General features: G+C 34.1%; 1 protein-coding gene across 1 annotated transcript; it reads left to right on the top strand.

The window, feature by feature from the left end:
- Positions 1-21,644, top strand: LOC125369296 (junction-mediating and -regulatory protein-like). Its single transcript, XM_048371314.1, has 2 exons — positions 1-385; positions 21,529-21,644. The coding sequence occupies exons 1-2, from the start codon at positions 1-3 to the stop codon at positions 21,642-21,644; spliced, it is 501 nt and encodes a 166-aa protein (XP_048227271.1).
- The last annotated feature ends 5,043 nt before the right edge of the window (positions 21,645-26,687 follow it).

The following is a 26,687-nucleotide window of genomic DNA, read 5'->3' as shown; positions in this document are numbered from 1 at the left end:
ATGGAAGCACGTGGAATTCACTGTCAGGAATATGTGTTCTTGAAGGTGTCTTCTATGCGTGGTGTGATGCGGTTTGGCAAGAAGGGAAAATTGGCCCCTCGTTATGTGGGACCCTTTGAGATTGTTGACAGAATTGGGGAGGTGGCATACAAGCTGGACTTGCCGCCGAATTTCTCGCACGTGCATCCGGTATTCCACATATCGATGTTAAGGAAGTATATTTCGGACCCTTCGCATGTGTTGCAACCTCAATATGTGGAAGTAAGCGAAGATCTGACTTATGAGGAGCAGCCAGTCATGATCGTGGATACTCAAGTTCGCCAACTGCGCTCTAAGGTTATTCCAATGGTTAAGGTGTTGTGGCGGAATCATTCGTTTGAAGAATGTACCTGGGAGACCGAGCTGGAAATGAGGAGTCTCTACCCTCATTTATTTCAATCCTAAAGTGAGTCGTGTTTTAAAAAGTCGAGGTTGAATTTTTTTCTAAGGGGGTAGAATGTAATATCCAGTATTTTTTTTAAAAATAATAATAAAAAAATAAAATTAAAAAATGAAAAAGAGAATTTATTTTTCTCCTTCTTTTTCTTTCCCCTCCCCTTTCCCTCTCTCTTCTCTCTCTCCTTTCCCCCTCTCCCTCCTTTCCTTTCTCTCTTCCTCCCCCTTCCCTCCCCCTCGCCGGCTGTTTCCCCTCCTTCACCGCTTCTCCTGTTGGAGCCATCGCCGCCGCCACCAGCTCTCTTTCCCTTCTACTGCTCACCCGACCGAAGAGTAAGGGACTGTCATCGTCGTTCGGCCTCTTGCCGGCATCTTTTCAGCAAACCAACGCCGAAAACGGACTCCCCACCCCTCGAAAACTCTGGAAACGACTCTCCCCACCGGCAAATCCTCTCCGGCAGCCTCAGGAAGTGTCGCTAGAGCAGCACTTTTTCGGCCCGTCGGTTTTTCGGCTGAAATTCTTGTACTTTTGGTCTCCCTGCAACTCGAGCTTTGTGTAGGCACTTTCGGATTCGAATTCCGACACCCGGTGTTTTCCGGAAGCGCGAAATATTACAATTTCGACTCGGTATAATTTTATTTAGACTCTAAAAATTATTTTGTAATGTTAGAAAATTATTGTGGCTATTAATTGCTTGTGATGGCTAGTTTAAAAATAATTTGAATTTAATTAATTGTGTTGTGGTGTTGTGTAGTCGGGAAAATAATAATGCAATTCTTGTGGCCCAGCTCCTGTTATTTAATTCCAACATATTTGATGTGTCTTTGGCAGGTTCTTGACCCGTTTTACGGCAGGTAAATGTTCGTAATTTAGGGGAAGTTCTACTGAATTTTCGACAGATTTCTTGAGTCTAAATTAATTTTAGGCAGTCTAATCTAAGAGTCTAATCTAATCCGGCCTTCCCGCCAGCTCCATCCAAGGCGTAGGAGCGAACTGCAGAACGCGTTAGAACTGTGAGTTAAAGTCACATAATCTCTGCACTATTGCCAAGTCTAAATTAATATGCTACTTTAGAAATTATGTTTAAAATGATTATTAGTATCGCAATATAAATAATTTAATTAATTATTAATTATTGAGGACAATTTCAATATTATGAGCAGTAATATTATATCTTTATTTTGATAGTTAATGTTATATTAATACAATCATTATTATTATTTCCACATACAAATTGCATGTTTTCTTTCCTCGAATTTCTAAATCTTTATTTTGATATGTGTTGAATGATTTTGTTAGACTATGATTATTATTATATATGTCACGACCCCACCCGTGGGCCCGTGACCGGCACTAGGGAATGGGTAGGCGTAAGGCCACCGAAACCCGTAGTAAGCCTGACACTCACTGACTTAAACAAATCTCATCTCAAATTAATATTATTAAAACCACAAATTATCTTAATAGCTACATTCTACATAAATACTTCGGTCTGCCAGAAAAACTAGGCGAGACCCGAAGCTCAGAAAATTTACAACTGATACATCTACTATTACTACTGCGGAGAATCTAAGATTTACCAATTTACATACCAAATCAAATACTTCACCCGATGATGAAGGAGTCGGGTTACTGAATAAGAGTCGCGAGAGGACTAACAGTCACGAATCTGAAAAAAAAAACAGTAAAAATGAGACTGTCAGTCTCGAGAGTGAGTTAAAATCAAATAATCTAGGGACTATTGCTTCTTCTCAGAAAACATAGATTATTCAAATCAGTATATCAAACCATACTATAATCATACCCTACTATTTCCTTGACATAAAATATTAATCATTCGAATCAAAATATCAACCATGCACGTAAATACAATCCATATTATAATCATACCACAATAAATTAATAAATGAATAAATAAAAATATATTTTTACTTTTACGGGACGAGTGGCTCGGTGAGAACCCTAACCCCAAATTCTATGACCATTTTGGCTCTCTTAATCCAATAAGACTGGCGCCCAGAGAGCAAGCTCGATTAGGGTCCTTACCTCCATCCTGAACACTTGAATTCCAAATAAGCCGGCGCCCAGAGAGCAAGCTCGATCAGGGACCTTAACTCCGGCAATCAACTGAACTCAGCCCAGAGAGCAATGCTCGATCAGGGCAAACTAATCCATAATAACCTTATATCCAGGGATCATTCTGCGCTGCAGTCTGATGCAACCCACCAGGTGGCATGTTCTACGAAAGCCATATTTCCCAAAACGCAATCATCACATTTAATAAATATCATTGTTTAATGAAATCATTCAACACATATCGAAATAAAGATTAAAAATTTAGGATAAGGCAACGTGCAATTCGTGTCGATAAAATAATAATATATGTATTATTATAACGTTACTAATAATAATATTTATATTATTTTCAATAATTAATAGTCCAGTGAAATTATTTACGTTGCGATACTAATAACCATATTATGCATAAACTTTCAAAATAGCATATTAAATCAGACTTAGCAATAGTGCAATGATTAAATGACTTTAACTCACGAGTTAGGCGACCTCCTAGCTCGCTCCGGTGCCTCGGTTGGAGCGAGCCGAACAGACAGATCATCTAATCATGGAAAATAATTTATCAATCTGTGAGACAATCGATCATTAATCCTAGGTCTAGACTCTAGGACTGTCTAAGAATCTCGACTGGAGAATTCTAGAAATCCGTGAGAACCTCCCTACAACACGAACATTACCCCAGTAAAAGCGGGTCCGGGACCCTGCCAGAACAACACTTCAAATACTTAACGATTCAAACAATAGGAGTCGGGTCCCCAAACTTCACTATTTCCGACTCGCCACACAAAGACAAAATCGAGGCGTGGCGGACAATTATTTTGACTCACAAATAATATCAAATACTCAATATAACCAAATAGACACAATTAAACCAAGAATTTCTAAAATTAACGGGCCAAAGAAAATTACCGAGACGCTCGATCGCTCGGTCACCTCTCCGTGGCCGAGTCCGATCGACGATCCGAACACACCATCGAACTCAGCGGCCGATGGCGATCCCTACTTCCGATTTTTGATCCGACACCCGATCATCCGGAGAAATTTACGGACGATCTCGGCCGTCGATTCATAAACGAAGCCCGTCGCCCGCGGCCGGTGCCAATGCGAAGCTTGAGATGAGGAGAGTCGGGATACATCCTCCGATCATCCATCCTCACGGGAGCTCACGGAAAAGCCCAAAAATCGCGGTACGCCACTCTAAGTTTCACTTTGGATCTTGCAACTCCCAAGCGTCATGCTTTACCAAAAGAGAGCCCTTGCCGAGAGGAGGCCGATCGCCACTCGACTCGGCCTTAACACCACGGAAATGGCCGGAGCGGCCTCGGGCCATTACTCCACATGTCGCGCGATTCGCCGCCTCGCCTTCTGCCGCCGCCTTGACGCCGCCCGGTCGCCGGCCGTGATCGCCGGTGACGATCTGACACCGGCTCCTCCTTCTTCTCGCCTTGCCAGCTCGACCGCGACGCCAAGCCGCCGCGCGCCTTCCTCCCCTTCTTCTTCGGCCATCGCCCTCTCTCTCTCTCCCGATCTACTTTCTCTCTCCCCGATCCCATTTCTTTCAATATCGACATTTGACTCCTGAACTTTTCCTTATTACAATTTGGTCCCTTAACTTTCTTAATTACTTACAATTTCATCCTGCAGAATTCCAATTTGACCCCCAAACTTCTTTTAGCCTTTCAATTAAGCCCTTAACTAATTAATTTGGGCCAAATCCGAATTATTGAAAATACACAATTAAATTAAATAATCAATTTCCAACTTAAAATTTAATACTACTAATCAATTATAATACCAATTTTCCCAAAATTCTTTTATAAAAAACATCCTTTATAATTTCTTCCAAAATTTTTCAATATATAATTTTACTTATATAAATATGCATTTGGGAAAATTTTGAATAACCAAAATATAATCATTTCTCAAATAATTTACTTGAATAATTTCTTAAAATTTCAAACTAATTGGGTATAGAAAATAACTCATTTATTTGATTAATATTAAATTTTTCATTAAATCATTTCAAATTAAACCCAATAATAATGAAGCTAAAATTAACTTAAATAAAAACTCATTATTAAATATAAAAAAATTTCGGGTGTTACAATATGTGTTGATTATGATATTAGGATAAGGCTTTAGTAGAACATGCCACCTGATGGGTTACATCAGGACCACATGCGCACTGGTAATGATTAAAGACAAGTAACAAGGTTATTATGGATTTTTACCCTAGTCGAGTATAACTCTCTGGGCTGTGAAAGTTGACTGCTAGAGAAAGGTCCCTAGTCGAGCAATGCTCTCTAGGCGTTGGCTTAATTGGGAATCAAGAGTTCAGGCTGGATGTAAGGACCCTGGTTGAGCTTCGCTCTCTGGGCGCCAGACCTGTTGGAATTAAGAGAGCCTAAAGGCTGCTAGTAATTGGGGTTAGGGTTCTACTGAGCCACTCGTCCCACAAATGCTAAAATGTACTTTATTTTTAAGATTATGGTATGATTATAGTACGAATCGTATTTGATGTACATGGTATGTAATACTGATTGTAATATTATTATTTTCTGAGAAGATTGCTACAGTCACAAGATTATTTGATTTTAACTCACTCCCGAGACTGACAGTCTCAGTTTTATTTTTCAGGTGACAGTTAGAGTTCTTCGTCGTCCTGCATTGTGATAGTCCGACTTCTCCTCCTTCGGGTTTTTTGTAAATAACCTGTACTTCCATATTTTTGTTATTATATACTATAGAGCTTCCGTAGTAGAGTACTTTCAAATGGTTGTGACTTTTCTGGTCTATGATGAACGTGGGATGTTTTAAGATCAGAAAGATTTAATTATGGCATGTCAATTATGAATCATGGTATTTCATTTGCTTTTATTTGAATTGTTGATCGGTAAGGCTTACTACGGGATTCGGTGGCCTTAAGCCTACCCATTCCCCAAGTGCCGGTCACGGGCCTACAGATCGGGTTGTGACAAAATTTGTCCATATAAGAAAATAATCCTGTAAAACGTGTATATTTATAAATTTGAGAAACAACCCAGAATAGTGCTAATAATTTTATATGAGAAAACGACCCCTTAAATGGGTTAATTTTATAATATGAGAAAACAACCCCTTAAAAGGGATATATTTATCGATATAAGAAAATAACTTTGTAAAACATGTATATTTAGGAATTTGAGAAAACAACCCCATAATATTGCTAATAATTTAGTATGAGAAGATGACCCCGTAAAAGTGGTATATTTATCAATATAAGAAAATAACCCTGTAAGTTTAGTATATTTGTGAGTATGAGAAAACAACCTCTTAAATGGGTTAATTTCATAATATGAGAAAACGACCCCGTAAAAGGGGTATATTTGCCTGTATAAGAAAATAACCCCATAAAACGTGTATATTTATGAATTTTAGAAAACAACCCTGTAAAAGTAGTGTACTTGCGAGTCTAAGAAAACAGTCCCGTAGAATGGGTAAATTTTTTAAAATGAGAAAACAGCCTCGTAGAAGGGGTAAATTTTTTAACATGTGAAAATAACCCCATAATACGGGATATTTATGAATCTGAGGAAATAATCCTATAATTGTGGTATATTTCTGAGTATGAGAAAACAATCCCTTAAATGGATTAATTTTATAATATGAGAAAACAACCCCGTAAAAGGGGTACATTTGTCCATATAAGAAAATAACTCCATAAAACGTGTATATTTATAAATTTGAGAAAAGAACACCAGAGTAGTGGTAATAATTTAGTATGAGAAAACGACCCCGGAAAAGTGGTATATTTCTCAATATATGAAAATAACTCCGTAAAACGTGTATATTTATGAATCTGAAAAAAATCCACGTAGAGTAGTGTAGTTTCGAATATGAGAAAATAGTCACGTAGAAGGGGTAAATTTTTTAATATGAGAAAATAACCCTGTAATACGGGGATATTTATCAATCGAAGAAAATAACATCGCAATTTTAGTATATTTGTGAGTATGAGAAAATAACCCCTTAAATGGGTTAATTTTATAATATGAGAAAAAAATCTCGTAAAAGGGGTATATTTGTCAATATAAGAAAATAACCCCGTAAAACATGTATATTTATGAATTTGAGAAAACAACACCATAATAGTGGTAATACTTTAGTATGAGAAGATGACCCCGTAAAAGTGGTATGTCTATCAATATAAGAAAATAACCTCGTAAAATATTTATATTTATGAAAATGAAAAACAATCCTGTAAAAGTAGTGTAATTGCAAGTTTAAGAAAACAGGTAACTTTTTTAATATAAGAAAACAGCCTCGTAGAAGGGGTAAATTTTTTAATATGAGAAAACAACCCCGTAATACGGGGATATTTATCAATCGGAGAAAACAACCCCGTAAGTTTGGTATATTTGTGAGTATGAGAAAACAACCCCCTAAATGAGTTAATTTTATAATATGAGAAAACAACCCCGTAAAGGGAGTATATTTGTCCACATAAGAAAATAACCCCGTACAAGTATATTTATCAATAAAAGAAAATAATCCCGTAAAACGTGTATATTTATGAATATGAGAAAATAGTCCAGTAAAAGTAGTGTAGTTGAGAGTCTGAGAAAACATCCTCGTAGAAGGGGTAAATTTTTTAATATGAGAAAACAACCCCGTAATGCGGGGATATTTATTAATCGGAGAAAATAACCCTGTAAGTTTTGTATATTTATGAGTATGAGAAAACAACCCCTTAAATGGGTTAATTTCATAATATGAGAAAACAATTCCGTAAAAAGGGGTTTATTTGTCGATATAAGAAAATAAACCCGTAAAACGTGTATATTTATAAGTTTGAGAAAACAACCCCGTAAAAATAGTGTAATTACGAGTTTAAGAAAACAGCCTCATAGAACAGGTAAATTTTTTAATATGAGATAACAACCTCGTAGAAGGGGTAAATTTTTTAATATGAGAAAACAACTCCGTAAATGGGGTATATTTATCAATAGAAGAAAATAACCCCGTAAAAGTGGTATATTTATTAATATAAAAAAATCTCGTAAAACGTGTATATTTATGAATATGACAATATAATCCCGTAAAACTAGTGTAGTTGCGAGTTTAAGAAAACAGTTTCGTAGAACGGGTAAATTTTTTAATATGAGAAAACAGCCTCGTAGAATGGGTAAACTTTATAATATGAGAAAACAATCCCGTAAAAGGGGTATATTTGTCAATATAAGAAAATAACTCCGTAAAACGTTTATATTTATAAATTTAAGAAAAGAACACCATAATAGTGCTAATAATTTAATATGAGAAAATGACCCCAGAAAAGTGGTATATTTTTCAATATATGGAAATAACCCCGTAAAATGTGTATATTTATGAATCTGAAAAAAATCCACGTAAAGTAGTGTAGTTTCGAATATGAGAAAATAATCACGTAGAAGGGGTAAATTTTTTAATATGAGAAAACAACCCCGTAATACGGGGATATTTATCAATTGAAGAAAATAACATCGCAATTTTGGTATATTTGTGAGTATGAGAAAATAACCCCTTAAATGGGTTAATTTTATAATATGAGAAAAAAACCTCGTAAAAGGGGTATATTTGCCAATAGAAAAAAATAACCCCGTAAAACATGTATATTTATGAATTTGAGAAAACAACAACATAATAGTGGTAATACTTTAGTATGAGAAGATGACCCCGTAAAAGTGGTATGTCTATCAATATAAGAAAATAACCTCGTAAAACGTTTATATGTATGAAACTGAAAAACAATCCTGTAAAAGTAGTGTAATTGCGAGTTTAAGAAAATAGCCTCGTAGAACGGGCAACTTTTTTAATATGAGAAAACAGCTTGAAATTGCTTATTTCTTAAACTTAATTAATGAATTTGCCGGAAAATCGACATCAAGTTTCAATTTTAAGGGACTCCCTTTATTTCCAGATTACAAAGAAGAAAAAATGGATTTAGAACTCTTACAAATTCTAAAATTTGTATTTGATCCAGTTCTACCGAATTCAAAAAATAAAACAATTAAAACAAAATATTGTCTTTGTGCGGCAGTAAAAAAATTATGCTTTTTTGAGGTAAATTTTTTAATATGAGAAGACAACACCATAATATGGGGATATTTATCAATTCGGAGAAAACAACCCCGTAAGTTTGGTATATTTGTGAGTATGAGAAAACAACCCCTTAAATGGGTTTAGTTTTGTAATATGAGAAAACAACCCCGTAAAAGGGGTATATTTGTCCACATAAGAAAATAACCCCATAAAAGTATATTTATCAATATAAGAAAATAATCTCGTAAAACGTGTATATTTATGAATATGAGAAAATAGTCACGTAAAAGTAGTGTAGTTGAGAGTCTGAGAAAACATCCTCGTAGAAGGGGTAAATTATTTAATATGAGAAAACAACCCCGTAAGTTTTGTATATTTATGAGTATGAGAAAACAACCCCTTAAATGGGTTAAATTCATAATATGAGAAAACAATTCTGTAAAAAGGGGTTTATTTGTCGATATAAGAAAATAACCCCGTATAATGTGTATATTTATAAATTTGAGAAAACAACCCCGTAAAAGTAGTGTAATTGCGAGTTTAAGAAAACAGTCTCGTAGAACGGGTAAATTTTTTAATATGAGAAAGGGTAAATTTTTTAATATGAGAAAACAACCCCGTAAAAGGGGTATATTTGCCAATAAAAGAAAATAACCTTGTAAAAGTGGTATATTTATTAATATAAAAAAATAATCTCTTAAAACGTGTATATTTATGAATATGACAAAATAATCCCGTAAAAGTAGTGTAGTTGCGAGTTTAAGAAAACAGCTTCGTAGAACGGGTAAATTTTTTAATATGAGAAAACAGCCTCGTAGAATGGGTATACTTTTTAATATGAGAAAACAACACCGTAAAGAAGGTATATATGTCAATATAAGAATGTAACCCGTAAAAGTGATATATTTGTCAATATAAGAAAATAATTTCGTATACCGCGTATATTTATGTATATGAGAAAAATATCCCGTAAAAGTAGTGTAGTTGCGAGTGTGAGAAAACAGCCTCGTAAAAGGGGTAAATTTTTTAAAATAAGAGAACAGCCTCATAGAAGGGGTAAATTGTTTAAATGAGAAAACAACCCCAAAAAAGTGGTATATTTGTCAATATAAGAAAGTAACCCCGTAAAAGTGGTATATCTGTCAATATAAGAAAATAATCCCGTAAAACGTGTAAATTTATGAATATGAGAAAATAGTCACGTAAAAGTAGTGTAGTTGCGAGTCTGAAAAACAGCCTCGTAGAAGGGGTAAATTTTTTAATATGAGAAAACAACCCCATAATACGGTGATATTTATCAATCAGAGAAAATAATCCCGTAAGTTTGGTATATTGTGAGTATGAGAAAACAACCCCTTAAATGGGTTAATTTCATAATATGAGAAAATAATTCCATAAAAGGGGTATATTTGTCGATATAAGAAAATAACCCCGTAAAACAAGTATATTTATATATTTGAGAAAACAACCCCGTAAAAGTAGTGTAATTGCGAGTTTAAGAAAACAACCTCGTGGAAGGGGTAAATTTTTTAATATGAGGAAACAACATCGTAAAAGTGGTATATTTGTCAATATAAAAAAATAATTTCTGTAAAACGTGTATATTTATGAATATGAGAAAACAATCCGTAAAAGTAGTGTAGTTCGCGAGTTTAAGAAACCAGCCTCGTAGAATGGGTGAATTTCTTAATATGAGAAAATAGCCTCGTAGAAAGGGTAAATTTTTTAGTATGAGAAAACAACCCCGTAAAAGGGGTATATATGTCAATATAAGAAAATAACCCCGTAAAAGTGGTATATTTGTCAATAAAAGAAAATAATTCTGTAAAACGTGTATATTTATGAATATGAGAAAACAATCTCGTAAAAGTAGTGTAATTGCGAGTCTGAGAAAACAGCCTCGTAGAAGGGGTAAATTTTTTAATATGAGAAAACAGCCTCGTAGAAGGGGTAAATTTTTTAATATGAGAAAATAACCCCGTAAAATAGGTATATTTGTCAATATAAGAAAATAACCCCGTAAAAGTGGTATATTTATCAATATCATAAAATAATCTCGTAAAATATGTATATCTATGAATACGAGAAAACAATCCCGTAAAAGTAGTTTAGTTGCAAGCCTGAGAAAACAGCCTTGTAGATGGGGTACATTTCTTCATATGAGAAAACAACCCCGTAATACGAGGATATTTATCAATCGGAGAAAATAACCCCATAAGTTTGGTATATTTGTGAGTATTGGAAAACAACCCCTTAAATAGGTTAATTTCATAATATGAGAAAATAATTCTATAAAAGGGGTATATATGACGATATAAGAAAATGACCCCGTAAAACGTGTATATTTATAAATTGGAAAAAAATCCATAATAGTGCTAATAATTTTATATGAGAAAGCGAACCTATAAAAGTGGTATATTTCTCAATATAATAAAATAATCCCCATAAAACATGTATATTTATGAATCTGAGAAAATAAGCCTGTAAAAGTAATGTAATTGCGAGTCTGAAAAAACAACCTCGTGAAGGGGTAAATTTTTTAATATGAGAACACAACCTCGTAGGAGGGGTATATTTATAAATATTAAAAATAACCCCGTATATACAGGGATATTTATCAATCAAAGAAAATAACCACGTAATTTGGGTATATTTGTGAGTATCAGAAAAAAACCCCTTAAATGGGTTAATTTTATAATATGAGAAAATAACCCCGTAAAAGGAGTATATTTATGAATCTGAGAAAACAACCCCGTAAAAGTAGTGTAATTGCGACTTTAACAAAACAGCCTCGTAGAACGGGTAAATTTTTAATATAAGGAAACAGCCTCGTAGAAAGGGTAAATTATTTAATATGAGAAAACAACCCCGTAATACGGGGATACATATCAATCGAGGAAAATAATCTCGTAAATTAGTATATTTGTTAGTATGAGAAAACAACCCCTTAACTGGGTTAATTTTATAACATGAGAAAACAACCCCATAAAAGGGGTATATTTGCCAATATAAGAAAACAACCCCGTAAAGTGGTATATTTATCAATATAAGAAAAAATCCCATAAAAAACATGTATATTTATGAATATGAGAAAACAATACCGTAAAAGTAGTGTAATTGCGAGTTTAAGAAAACAGCCTCGTGGAAGGGGTAAATTTTTTAATATGAGAAAACAGCCTCGTAGAAGGGGTAAATTGTTTAATATGAGAAAACAATCCGGTAAAAGGGGTATATTTGACAATATAAGAAAATAATCCCGTAAAAAGTGCATATTTAAGAATATGAGAAAATAATCCCGTAAAAATAGTGTAGTTGCGAGTCTAAGAAAACAGCCTCGTAGAAGGGGTAAATTTTTGAATATGAGAAAACAACACCGCAATACGGGGATATTTATCAATCGGAGAAAATAACCGTGTAAGTTTGGTATATTTGTGACTATGAGAAAACAACCCCTTAAATGGGTTAATTTTATAATATGAGAAAATGACCCCGTAAAACTAGTATATTTGTCCACACAAGAAAATAACCCTGTAAAACGTGTATATTTATAAATTTGAAAAAACAACCGAGAATAGTTCTAATAATTTTATATCAGAAAACGACCCCGTAAAAGTAGTATATTTCTCAATATAAGAAAATAACCTTGTAAAACGTGTATATTTATGGATCTAAGAAAACAACTTCGTCAAAATAGTATAATTGTGAGTCTGAGAAAACAACCTCGTAGAACGGGTGAATTTTTTAATATGAGAAAACAGCCTCGTAGAAGGGGTAAATTTTTTAATATGAGAAAACAACCTCGTAAAAGGAGTATATTTGTCAATATAAGAAAATAACCCCGTAAAGGTGGTATCTTTGTTAATATAAGAAAATAATCCCGTATAACATTTATATTTATGAATATGAGAAAATAGTCCCGTAAAAGTAGTGTAGTTGCGAGTCTGAGAAAACAGCTTCGTAGAAGGGGTGAATTTCTTAATATGAGAAAACAACCCCGTAATACAGGGATATTTATCAATCGGAGAAAATAACCCTGTAAGTTTGGTATATTTGTGAGTATGAGAAAACAACTCCTTAAATGGGTTAATTTCATAATATAAGAAAATAACCCCGTAAAAATGGTATATTTGTCAATATAAGAAAATAATTCAGTAAAATGTATATATTTATGAATATGAGAAAATAATCTCGTAAAAGTAGTGTAGTTGTGAGTCTGAGAAAACAATCTCGTAGAAGGGGTAAATTTTTTAATATAAGAAAATAGCCTCGTAGAAGGGGTAAATTTTTTAATATGAGAAAACAACCCCGTAAAAGGGGTATATTTGTCAATATAAGAAAATAACCCCGTAAAAGTGGCATATTTGTCAATATAAGAAAATAATTCCGTAGAACGTGTATATTTATGAATATGAGAAAACAAGACAGTAAAAGTAGTGTAGTTACGAGTCTGAGAAAACAACCTCGTAGAAGGGGTAAATTTTTTAATATTAGAAAACAGCCCTGTAAAAGGGGTATATTTGTCAATATAAGAAAATAACCCCGTAAAAGTGGTATATTTGTCAATATAAGAAAATAATCTCATAAAATGTGTATATTTATGAATATGAGAAAACAATCCTGTAAAAGTAGTGTAGTTGTGAGTTTGAGAAAACAGCCTCGTATAAGAGATAAATTTTTTTATATGAGAAAATAACCCCGTAATGCGGGGATATTTATCAGTCGGAGAAAACAACCCCTTAAATGGGTTAATTTCATAATATGAGAAAATAATCCCGTAAAAGGGGTATATTTGACGATATAAGAAAATAATCCCATAAAACGTGTATAATTATAGATTTAAAAAAACAACCAAGAATAATGCTAATAATTTTATATGAGAAAACGACCCCGTAAAGGTGGTATATTTCTCAATGTAAGAAAATAACCCCGTAAAACGTGTATATTTACGAATATGAGAAAACAACCCCATAAAAATAGTGTAATTGCGAGTTTGAGAAAACAGCCTCGTAGAAGGGGTAAATTCTTTAATATGAGAAAAAAAACCTCGTAAGAGGGATATATTTATAAATATTAGAAAACAACCCCGTAATACGGGGGTATTTATCAATCGAAGAAAATAACCCCATAATTTTGGTATATTTGTGAGTATGAGAAAACAACCCCTGAAATGGGTTAATTTTATAATATGAGAAAACAACCCCATAAAAGGGGTATATTTGTCGATATAAGAAAATAACCCCGTAAAACTTGTATATTTATAAATTTGAAAAAACAACCGAAAAAATTGCTAATAATTTTATACGAGAAAACGACCCCGTAAAAGTGGTATATTTCTCAATATAAGAAAATAACCCCGTAAAACATGTATATTTATGAATCTGAGAAAACAACCCCCCAAAAGTAGTGTAATTGTGAGTCTAAGAAAACACCCTCGTAGAAGGGGTAAATTTTTTAATATGAGAAAACAACCTAATAAGAGGGGTATATTTATAAATATTAGAAAACAACCCCGTAATACGGGGATATTTATCAATCGAAGAAAATAACCTCGTAATTTTAGTATATTTATGAGTATGGAAAAACAACCCCTTAAATGGATTAATTTGATAATCTGAGAAAACAACCCCGAAAAAGGGGTATATTTATCAATATAAGAAAATAACCCCGTAAAATGTGTATATTTATGAATTTGAGAAAACAACACCGTAATAGTGCTAAGAATTTAGTATGAGAAGACGATCCCATAAAACGTGTATATTTATGAATATGAGAAAATAACCCCGTAAAATTAGTGTAATTGCGAGTCTAAGAAAACAGCCTCGTAAAACGGGTAAATTTTTTAATATGAGAAAACAACATCGTAGAAAGGGTAAATTTTTTAATATATTAGAACAACCATGTAATACGGGGATATTTATAAATATGATGAAATAACCCCGTAATTGTGATATATTTGTGAGTATGAGAAAATAACCCCATAAATGGGTTAATTTTATAATATGAGAAAATAATCTTGTAAAATGGGTATATTTGTCGATATAAGAAAATAACTCCGTAAAACGTGTATATTTATAAATTTGAGAAAGCCACCCTATAATAGTGCTAATAATTTAATATGAGAAAACGACTCCGTAAAAGTGGTATATTTCTAAATATAAAAAAATAACCCTGTAATTTTGGGATATTTATGAGTATGAGAAAACAACCCCTTAAATGGGTTAATTCTTTAATATGACAAAACAATCCCGTAAAAGGGGTGTATTTGTCCATATAAGAAAATAACCCCGTATAACGTGTATATTTATAAATTTGAGAAAACAACCCTAGATTAGTGATAATAATTTTATATGAGAAAATGACCCCGTATAAGTGGTATATTTCTAAATATAAGAAAATAACCCAGTAAAACATGTATATTTATTAATATGAGAAAACAACCTCGTAAAAGTGGTGTAATTGCGAGTATGAAAAAACAGCCTCATAGAAGGGGTTAATTTTTTAATATGAGAAAACAAACTCGTAAGAGGGGTATATTTATAAATATTAGAAAACAACTTCGTAATACGGGGATATTTATCAATCGAAGAAAATAACTCCATAATTTTGGTATATTTGTATGTATGAGAAAACAACCGCTTAAATGGTTTAATTTTATAATATGAGAAAACAATCCCGTAAAAGGGGTATATTTGTCCATATAAGAAAGTAATCCCGTAAAACGTGTATATTTATGAATTTGAGAAAACAACACCATAATAGTGCTAATAATTTAGTATGAGAAGATGACCCGGTAAAAGTAGTATGTTTATCAATATAAGAAAAAAACTCCGTAAAACGTGTATATTTATGAACCAGAAAAACAACTCCGTAACAGTAGTGTAATTGCGAGTTTAAGAAAACAGCCTCGTAGAACGGGTAAATTTTTTAATATGAGAAAACAGCCTCGTAGAAGGGTTATTTTTATAAATATTAGAAAACAACCCTATAATATGTTGATATTTATCAATCAAAGAAAATAACCCCGTAATTTTGGTATATTTGTGAGTATGAGAGAATAACCACTTAAATGGATTAATTTTACATTATAAAAAAAATCCCATAAAAGGAGTATATTTGCCAACATAAAAAAATAACTACGTAAAACGTGTATATTTATATATTTGAGAAAACAACCCAAGAATCGTGCTAATAATTTTATATGAGAAAAAGACCCCGTAAAAGGGGTATATTTCTCAATATGAGAAAATCACCCCGTAAAAATGGTATATTTGTCAATATAAGAAAATAATATCGTAAAACGTGTATATTTATGAATATGAGAAAATGATCCCATAAAAGTAGTGTAAAAGTCCGAGAAGACAACCTCGTAGAGGCCATAAATTTTTTAATATGAGAAAACAACCCCGTAATACGGGGATATTTATCAATCGGAGAAAATAACCCTGTAAGTTTGGTATATTTGTGAGTATGAAAAAACAACCCCTTAAATAGATTAATTTTATAATATGAGAAAACAACCCCGTATAAGGGGTATATTTGCCAACATAAGAAAATAATCCCGTAGAATGTGTATATTTATAAATTTGAGAAAACAACTTCAGAATAGTGCTAATAAATTAATATGAGAAAACGACCTCGTAAAGGTGGTATATTTTTCAATATAAGAAAATAACCCAGTAAAAGTAGTGTAATTGCAAGTCTGACAAAACAGCCTTGTAGAAGGAGGTAAATTTTATAACATGAGAAAACAACCCCGTAAAAGGAGTATATTTGTTAATATAAGAAAATAACCTGGTAAAAGTGGTATATTTGTTAATATAAGAAAATAATCCTGTAAAATTTGTACATTTATGAATATAAGAAAACAATCTCGTAAAAGTAGTGTAATTGCTAGTTTGAGAAAACAGCCTCGTAGAAGGGGTGAATTTTTTAATATGAGAAAATAACCCCGTAATACGACGATATTTATCAATCCGAGAAAATAACCCCGTAAGTTTAGTATATTTGTGAGTATGAGAAAACAACCCCTTAAATGAGTTAATTTTATAATATGTGATAACAATACCGTAAAAGTGGTATATTTCTCAATATAAAAAAATAACCTCGTAAAACATGTATATTTATGAATCTGACAAAACAACCCCGTAAAAGTAGTGTAACTGCAAGCCTAAGAAAATAGCCTCATAGAAGGGGTATATTTATAAATATTAGAAAATAACCACGTAACGCGGGGATATTTATCAATCGAAGAAAATAATCCCGTTATTTTTGTATATTTGTGAGTATGAGGAAACAACCCCTTAAATGCGTTAATTTTATAATATGAGAAAATAACCTCGTAAAAGGGGTATATTTGTCAATATAAGAAAAATAACTCCGTAAAACGTGTATATTTATGATTCTGAGAAAACAATACTGTAAAAGTAGTGTAATTGCGAGTTTAAGATAACAGCCTCATAGAACCGGTAAATCGTTTAATATGAGAAAACAGCCTCATAAAAGGGGTAAATTTCTTAATATGAGAAAACAACTCCATAATACAGGGATATTTATTAATCGAAGAAAATAACCCCATAAATTGGTATATTTGTGAGTATGAGAAAATAACCCCTTAAATGTGTTAATTTTATAATATGAGAAAACAATCCCGTAAAGGGTTATATTTGTCAATATAAGAAAATAACTCCGTAAAACGTGTATATTTATGAATATGAGAAAACAATCCCGTAAAAGTATTGTAATTGCGAGTCTAAGAAAACAGGCTCGTAGAAGGGGTGAATTTTTTAATATGAGAAAATAACCCCATAAATACGGGGATATTTATAATTCGGAGGAAATAACCCCGTAAGTTTGGTATATTTGTGAATATGAGATAACAACCCCTTAAATGGATTAATTTTATAATATGAGAAAGCAATCCCGTATAAGGGGTATATTTGTCCATGTAAGAAAATAACCCCGTAAAACGTGTATATTTATAAATTTGAGAAAACAACTAGAGAATAGTGCTAATAATTCTATATGATAGAACGACCCTGTAAAACGTTTATATTTATGAATCTGAGAAAACAACCCTGTAAAAGTAGTGTAATTGCGAGTCTGATAAAACAGCCTCGTAGAAGGAGTAAATTTTTTAATATGAGAAACCAACCTCGTAAGAGGGGTATATTTATAAATATTAGAAAATAACCCCGTGATACAAGAATATTTATCAATCGAAGAAAATAACCTCGTAATTTTGGTATACTTGTGAGTATGAGAAAACAACCCCTTAAATGGGTTAATTTTATAATATGAGAAAATAACCCCGTAAAAGGGGTATATTTGTCAATATAAAAAAATAACCCTGTAAAAAATATGTGTATTTATGAATTTAAAAAACAGTGACATAATATATGAGAAAATAACCCCGTAAAAGGGGTATATTTGTCAATATAAAAAAATAACCCTGTAAAAAATATGTGTATTTATGAATTTAAAAAAACAGCAGCATAATAGTGCTAATAATTTAGTATGAGAAGATGACCCCGTAAAAATGGTATATTTATCAATATTAGAAAATAGCCTCGTAAAATGTGTATATTTATGAATCTGAGAAAACAACCCCATAAAATTAGTCTAATTATGAGTATAAGAAAACAGCCTCGTGGAATGGGTAAATTTTTAAATATGAGAACATAGCCTCGTAGAAGGGGTAAATTTTTTAATATGTGAGAACAACTCGGTAATACGAGGATATTTATGAATCTCAGGAAATAACCCCGTAATTTTGGTATATTTGTGAGTAAATATGTCGGTAAGGGTATTTTGATAATTTTACATTTAAAAGCAAAGGGTAAATAAGTAATTATATATTTTTAATAATTCTGGTTTGCCCCAAATTAAATAGTTATTAATTGAAAAGCTAAAGAAAAGTTTAAGGATTAATTAGAAATTTTTGCAGGACAAAATTGTTGTAATTAAAAGAGTTAAGAGACTAAATGGTAAAGAAAAAAAGTTAAGGGACCAAATGTCGATATAGGGAAGAAAGAAAAGAAAAGGAGAAAGAAGAGAATCGGGAGAGAGGGAGATCGCAGGGAAGAAGAAGACTAGTTGTGCGGTCGTCGGTGGCCGACCGTCTGGGTGCGGCGGAGCTGGCCGACAAAGCAGCTGGCGTTGACGAGTCGGGCGGTAGGGAGCAGAAGAACACGAAGGAGGCAGCGGCTTCCGGAAGCCATTCTAGGCGTTTCCGGCAGCTTCGACAACCAAGTCGGGTGGCGATCAACTCCCCTCGGCCTGAGCTTCATTTTGGCAGTGGTGGTGTCGCAAATGGTGGCCGGAGTTGGAAGTTCATGGTGGAGAGAGAAAATGGGTGGCAACCGGAGATTTCATGCTTTTCCAGCGAGTTCCAGCGAGCTATGGCCGATCGGAGGGCATATCCAGACTCTCCTCAGCTCAAGCTTTCCAATGGCATCGCTTTCATGGCGATCGGACTCCGTTTGAAAATTGACGACCGAGATCGTCTGTAAATCTCTCTGGATGATCGGGGCTCGGATCGGAAGATCGATAGCTGGGATCATTGTCAGCGCGTTGTTTCGAGTCCGTAGGCCTGCTCGGATCGTCGATCGAACTCCGGCGGCTGGAGGCGAGTCGACCGAGCAATCAAGCGTCTTGGTAATTCTCTGGCCCGTTGATTTTAGAATTCATTGGTAAAATTTATGTATTTATTGAATTTTGTTGAGCATTAGAAAAATATTGTGAGTTAAAATAATTAATTGTCGGACTGTCTGCATTTAGTCGTGATTTGTGATGTGTGGCGGAGTTGGAAAAAATAGTGAAGTCTTAGGGACCTGACTCCTGTTAAGATAAATTGTTGAAATATTTGAAGTGTTTTCTGGTAGGTTCTGGACCCGTTATACAGGGGGTAAATGTCTGTAAATTCGGGGAGGTTCTGCCGAATTTTTGGTAGGATTCTTCCGAGTCGAGATTCTTAGATAGTCAGTCCTAGGAGTCTAGACCTAGGGTTAATTGTCAAATGTTTCAATGTTATTGATTAAATTGTTTTCCGTGATTAGATAATCCGTCAGATCGGCTAGCTTCACCCGAGGCATCGGAGCAGAGCTAGAAGGTCGTCTGATCTGTGAGTTAAACTCATATATCTGTTTACGTGTGTCATGCTAAGATTTTTACGCGATATCTCTGATTAAATGATTAATATTTTAATTATTTAGTTATTTACTGTTTATATATGTTTCATTTTCTGTATTATGATTTTATTGCTGTCGTGTTGACTAGGGATGGGACGGCAGTAGAACATGCTATTTGATAAGTTGCATCAGGACCGTGTGCGCACCGGTATGAATCAGAGACATAAAATAAAGGGGTAAAGGTTTGTAAATTTTTAAAAGGTAAATTTAGGACTTGCCCTGGTCGAACATTGCTCTCTGGGCTGGGTAGAGTGAGTTTGTCGGAGTAAATATCCCTGGTCGAGCATCGCTCTCTGGGCGCCGGCTTATTTGGAAACCTAAGTGACCAGACTGGAGTTAAGGACCTTGGTCGAGCTTCGCTCTCTAGGCGCCAATCTTATTAGAGTAAGAGAGCCAAAAGGCGAAGACTGATAGTGATAATTAAGTGACCAGACTGGAGTTAAGGACCCTGGTCGACCTTCGCTCTCTGGGCGCCAGTTCTATTGGAATGAGAGAGTCGAGATGTTAATGTTGGGATTAGGGTTTTACTGAGGTACTCCGTCCCATGGTATGAAAAAAATTTATTCTATTTTATTTTGCAGAAGCATAGCATGGCATGCATATTTTATTTTAATTAAACAAATATTTTATTGAATTTTTATATTTTATTTTGGGATATATGATTTTAACTCACTCTCGAGACTGACAGTATCAATTTCACTATTTTTCAGGTATGGTTAGTTTTTCCTTAGTGTTTTTCATCTAGCAGCCCGATTCCTTCATCCTCGGGTTAGATGTAATTGAATTCATTGGTATGTTAACTTTTAAAATTCTAGTTTCTCCGCAGTAGAAATTTTAGACTTATCAGTTTGTAATTTTATGTAAATTTAGGTCTTGCCTAATTATGCTGGCAGACCGAATTAAATATATAGGATTTGATGGTTAAGGTTAATTATGAATCAGTGCTTTGGATTGAGTCTGAATTTCAATTTGATTGAGTTAGTGAATGGTCATGCTTACTATGGGATTTAGTGGCCTTACGCCTACCCATTCCTTAGTGCCGGTCACGGGCCCACAGGTCGGATCATGACAAAGTTAGTATCAGAGCTTAGGTTTAGATTTTGTTCGACCTAGGTTAAGATTCTTGGTACTGTGTAGCTAGGATCAAGTCTGTCTTATTGTTTTCATTGACTCTAGTGTCTCAGCTTTCACTATGTTAAAGAGTCTATCATTCTTTTGTTATGAGCTTGTCTTTGATGCTGTATTGAGAATGAGCGTTATAGCGATAGTAAGATCTGAATCGCGGTAGACTCGTGCTGTTTCTTCAAGTGATTAGTGCAGGCCGACCTTGGGATGCTTCGATTGTTGTTTCGATGGTGGGCACCACAGTCAGAATTAGTGCAGAGCGTAGTTGTAGTCGTGTCATGAACTGCCTCGTCATCGCATCAGGCATCGCCTTAATGAGTAGCACCGAAGTTAATGCGTGGAATGTCGAGCAAAATTTAGAGCATATATGGTTGAGTTTTGTGGTTGTAATAAGCTTAAGAATGGTGGTACGAGTATTTTCAGACGCTCGAAATCCAAAGAAGCTTAAGCAAACACTATTTATTTTTCTAAGTATAACAAAGTGTTTTAAAATTCAATATTGCGCCCAGTCCCACAAGCAGCTTATGCTTGGATTGGATAGGCAGGCCACCCAGATGGACCTCATGGCGGAGAAGATACAAAAGATAGCAGATTCAGGAGCACAATCTTAGTGGTTCATTGATGACATGGAGTTTGATTTAGCAGGTTGTTTCACAGATCCTATGCCACCACCACCGCCCCCTCCCTCAGCGCCTTCCTCTCCTCCTCACCCTCCAACCGATGCAGCCAGTGAGGATGTGCCTCAATCAGACTACCAGTAGTGAAATTTTATGTTTTATTTCTTTTCCTTTTCCTTTTATTTTCTTTCTTTATTTTTCTTTTATTTCGTTTCTTTTGCATTTTTTATTTTATTTTATTTTCTTTCCTTTTTCTTGCATCTTATGTTCTTTTATTTGAACACTTTGCCTTACCTTTATGCTATGTACATTTGATATGATCTTCACTCTTATTACGTGTTATCTATGTTATATACCCACTCTTTCCAACATTGAGGGCAGTGTTCCATTAAAGTGTGGGTGGGAATCGGTGGTTTTATTATCCCTTGATTGTATTTATTCACACATGATGTGTTTAGGTAATGATAATGGACAATTCTTAGGATGTTAGGACCTATGGTTTTCATATCATTTAAGCTTAGTTTGTTCTTTTGTAATTAATGATTTAATTCACACACTTATAATTAATTGTCCCTCTCAATTTTTGCTCTTGGAAAGCAATTTTACTGTGTTCAATATGTCACTTTGGCCGGGTTAAACCGATGCTGCTTGAGTTCTTTGCAAATTTCTAGCCTTTATCTTTGAACTTTGATTACGCCAATCTCTTATACCATTTATGTGATGATTCAATTGATAAGTTTGGGAACCAATTGCAAATTTTAGCTATTTAAAAACGTGAGTTTTTTTTTTCAATCAAAATTTGAGCATCCATGGCAATTATGCTCATGACCTTTCTTGTTTGAGTGTGCATTGTACTTAATTTTATTTCTAGAACTTGCTTTGTAATGCTTGTTAAGGTTACACGAATTTTTGAATACCATTAAATAATTTGGGCAACTTAGGATTCACCACATTTGGCCAAAAGCCTACCCTTTGTTTCTATTAATCAGCCAGTTTTAAGCCTTAACCTTTTCTTCATGATTTATACCTATACACTATATTTATACCATTCTCTACATTTGTCTTTTCTTCTACCCTGTATGCTGAATAATTATGTGATATGCTTCTTCTTTTATGGAATTATAGTGCCTAATTTTGTTATAAATTCACTTAGTCCTTTTAATCATTCCTTGATGCCCCCTTCAATCCAAATTGTATAACTATTCTCTTTGTTTGTGTCATTAACCATGCAGCCCCTGTGTAAGCTATTGTGGCATATAAAAAAAAGGAGAAAAAAAAAAAGAAAAATTCTACCAAGTGTCTATTGTGCTTCTTTCTTAGCTCTTTTCTCTTTTGGATTCAATTCTTTGAGCATCCTCTACTTCAAATAAGGCTTAGTGATACTTTTGTTGATTTGGCATTCAGTTCCTGAAACATTCATTCTAAATGATTACATGATCTTTTAGTATTACTTTACACTTCTATCCAAATATTCTTACCTTTACCTTAGCCACATTTCAACCCTTATAAAGACCCTTTGATTTTGGTATTCATTTATTCGCAATAGCGAAGATGGGGTTTGTGAGCAAGCTTATGGTAAACAGGTTTTGTGCAGCTGCATTGAGAGAATCTTTTTATTTACCTATAAACACTATGAGTGATTTGAGAGATCCCTATGAGGCAATGATTCCTAGTCTTTAATGTCGAGTTGTTATATATGTTGTACTTCGAGATGGTATTATTATAGTTCTTCTTTGAAGGTGTACGATTTGCTTAGCTACTTGTGTTTCATTCTTTATATGTTGAATAAGGTTAAGTTGTGAACCTTAGCATGGATTTTGAGGGGTGATTGTTGCTTGTATATGTATTGAGTTATTGATTGCTTGAGGACAAGCAAAAGTTTAAGTGTGGGGTGATTTGATATGCATTGTGTTACACATGTTTATATGCCCAATTACTTCTATTTTTATGCATAGTTATCTTGTTTTATTCTAGAATCACCTGTGTTTTTTGTTTCTTTTATGTTTCAGGTGATCATTGATGGACATTATCAGTATTTGAGGGCGATATGTGCGAATACGGACTGAAATCCATCAAAATTGAACAAAGGCTAGCATTTCAAGGTTGAGCATGGCCTGGACTCTAGCGGTGTTGAACCATTGACCTTTGATCCTTAAATATGGCCTTTCAGCATGGTTTCCAAGGCCACCACAGTCTCTAGCACGGCTTGTGGTGGCTCAACACTAGCGAGGGCACGGTCAGGGAGCAAAGGATTAATTTTGGGACTCGGAGGTTGAACACGGCCTGAACTCCATCCGTGCTGACTAGCACGGGCTTGACCACGGCCGTGCTGAGACATTTATATAGGCAATTTCGATTTCTTTTGTAGGGTTCAGTTTTCTGAAATTAGATCTCATAACGCACGCGAGCCACCTCTTTCCAAACTTCGACGTTCAACTTTGGAAGACCATTTCGAACATTGAAGGACGGATTTCAGTGGTTCAAGCATCACATTGAAGATCAAGAGTAGATTTTGAGGCATTCAAGAGGCAATTCGAGGTTCATTATTCGGATTTGGAGATTAGGACTGCTCATCTGATTTGAAGAAGAAGGGTATACATGTTTCCAATTTTCTCTTCTGCATTTGTTCTTTAATTTATTTTATTCACTAGCATGAGTAGCTAGAGCTGCTGAACCCATTGGGGTTCCTTTGTTTGTTTGATTGCACTTCATGTTTATAAGATTTTGATTATCAATTCTTGTATTCTTCTTACTTTCAGTATTAATAAGATGTCGCATTATTCATAAGACGTTGTGAATTGAGTTCGTTAGATTGCTTTTTGTAATTGAGAAATTTATTTAGTAATTGGAATTTTGAATAGCAGGAACTAGTTAATAACCACTTAGAGATAAGGGTAATTGACTAGCTAGATTAAGAATTAACAACTCTTAATAGCAGTGGATTAATCTTAAGACTAACCTAAAATCAATCGCTAGGAAGAGATTCCGTCGTTTAAGGGCTTAGGAATTCGATGTTCTAGAGAGGGAACTCAAATTCAATTTAGAATCCGCTCACGGGTAATCACAATTGGTAATCAATCTAATTTCTATCTTTGTTACAATCTAACTAGCTTAGGTCCCCGTTGGGTTCGCTTTCTTTCCTTGATTATTTCACTAAACCTTTGCAGATTGCTTGGCATTTAGCTAATCATTTAGCTTGCACCTAGTCATAGATTAGTAACTTCGTCACTATTTTTTAAGTTTAGATAATATAAGGCGCTGGTGTAGTTCTAGGCTCGCCTTTTCCTAAGAATACGACCTTGATACTCAAAATTAGTGCTAGTCTGCATCAATAGGTTCACTGCCTTAGATTGTAGCTGCATAAGTAGCTCATCAGCCTCTGTACATAATTATTAGTTAATTAGGTTAACAATTTAAATAGAGGTTGGGTTTAACTAAAATGGGCTAGACTTAGCCTTCATCCTTGTTTGGCTAACAAGGTTGTATTAAAGTTTTGAAAATCCAGAAAACCAAGTCCCCCACTTCTTTTGGCTAAACACATATTTTCCCGTTGAAGCCAATGCATTTTGTGCTCATTCTGTAAATTCCCTTGCCAAAATCTCTCAATCATCTACTGAATATCATTGCAAAAAGATAGGAGTTTAAAACAAGTCATAATGCATATAGGCATGGCTTGTGCTATAGACTTGATCAATACCTCCTTACCCGCCATTAATAGCACCTTTGCCTTTTAACCCAATTTCTTTTTTACAAATCTGATCCTTGAAGTGGCCAAATATCAGTTTTTTCGATCTCCCTATAAGAGTTGGCAATCCCAAGTATTTGGGAAATTGGCCCACTTCTCCTACATCAAGAATTGCTTTGAGTTATTACGTACACGACTTGGGACATTAATGTTGAAGGAGATTTCAGACTTCTCATAACTAATCTTTTGGCCCAATTCTGCCTCACATGCTAAAAGAATATGCTTTATTTTTTGGACTCCCTGTTATTAGCCTTGCAAAATAATATGCTATCATCTATAGATAAATAGGTGAGAAACTTCTGGACTATTCCTGCAAACTTTAACTCCATGAAGTTCATTAGTTCTCAAAGTTTTCCTTACCGTAGTAGATAAACCTTCAACATATAATATGAATAGGTAAGGTGAAATGGGGTCTCCCTGGCGAAAGCCTCTACTAGGCTTTAGAAAACCTTTTAGTTGGCCATTGTCAAGAAAAGAGAAAGAGGTACTAGAGAGACACCACATAATCAATTGAATGAAGTAAGGAGGGAATTTGATCTTACAAAGCACATTTTCAAGATAGCTCCATTCAATGTGATCATAAGCTTTTCACATATCTAATTTAAAAGCACAAACCCTTTTTTTTACTTTTAATTCGATGTTTCATAGAATCGAATATTTCAAAAGCTATGATGGCATTATCAGTTATTAATCTACTAGATACAAAGGCACTTTGAGAGATATTGACAACATGGGAGAGAACATACTTAAGTTTATTAGCCAATACCTTAGAAATATTCTTGTACACAACATCGCAAAGGTTAATAGGCATAAGATCTTTCATAGATTCAGGATTTCTTTTACTTTGGGGATAAGGGACACAAAGGTATAATTAGCCAACCATTTGGGGTAGTCAACCACATCAAGGAAGTTGGCCATTACTTGCTTAACAACCTCTTCTTATATTTTCTCTACCTATTCTGGCCTTAATCTTTTCATCTTTTGTTTGACTGGCTTGATGTGCGGATAAGTCAAGATATGGTGCTCTGTTATTTTCCTGTTTAGACTTGGCATGTTGTCATATGACCAAGCAAATATTATTTTTCTTTTTTCTATTATTCTTTTGAATTCTCTATATACCTCAAGAGTTATATCATGAGCTATCAAAATGTTTCATGGATTTGCATCTGTGCCTAAATTAAATGAATCAATTTGTATGAAATTGATGTCAAACATGCACATGTCATGATTATCAAAATGCACACTACCATACGGAAAAACATCACACAAGTAAGCAAAATCATTCATATCATTGATCTTAGAAAAGAAAGAAACATCTTCCTCATAAATTTCGGACATTATTACATCATCGTAAAAGACATGAACAGCATTATCTTTTATAAGAGCAGTTAGCTCCTCTTGACTCATTTTCTCTGACATAATGGTGGACTCTTCTAGCTTCA

This window comes from Ricinus communis, chromosome 2 (assembly GCF_019578655.1).
Source record: "Ricinus communis isolate WT05 ecotype wild-type chromosome 2, ASM1957865v1, whole genome shotgun sequence".
NCBI classification, from domain to species: Eukaryota; Viridiplantae; Streptophyta; class Magnoliopsida; order Malpighiales; family Euphorbiaceae; genus Ricinus; species Ricinus communis.
The sequence above is the reverse complement of the archived record's forward strand: the minus strand, read 5'-3'. Positions and strand labels throughout refer to the sequence as shown.

What these genes read in the sequence shown, in the direction of transcription:
- LOC125369296 (XM_048371314.1), top strand. Translation starts at nt 1, where the DNA reads ATGGAAGCACGTGGAATTCACTGTCAGGAATATGTGTTCTTGAAGGTG. An exon ending in GAATCATTCGTTTGAAGAAT is followed by an intron (nt 386 to 21,528) that starts GTACCTGGGAGA and finishes TTGATTTAGCAG; the next exon opens with GTTGTTTCACAGATCCTATG.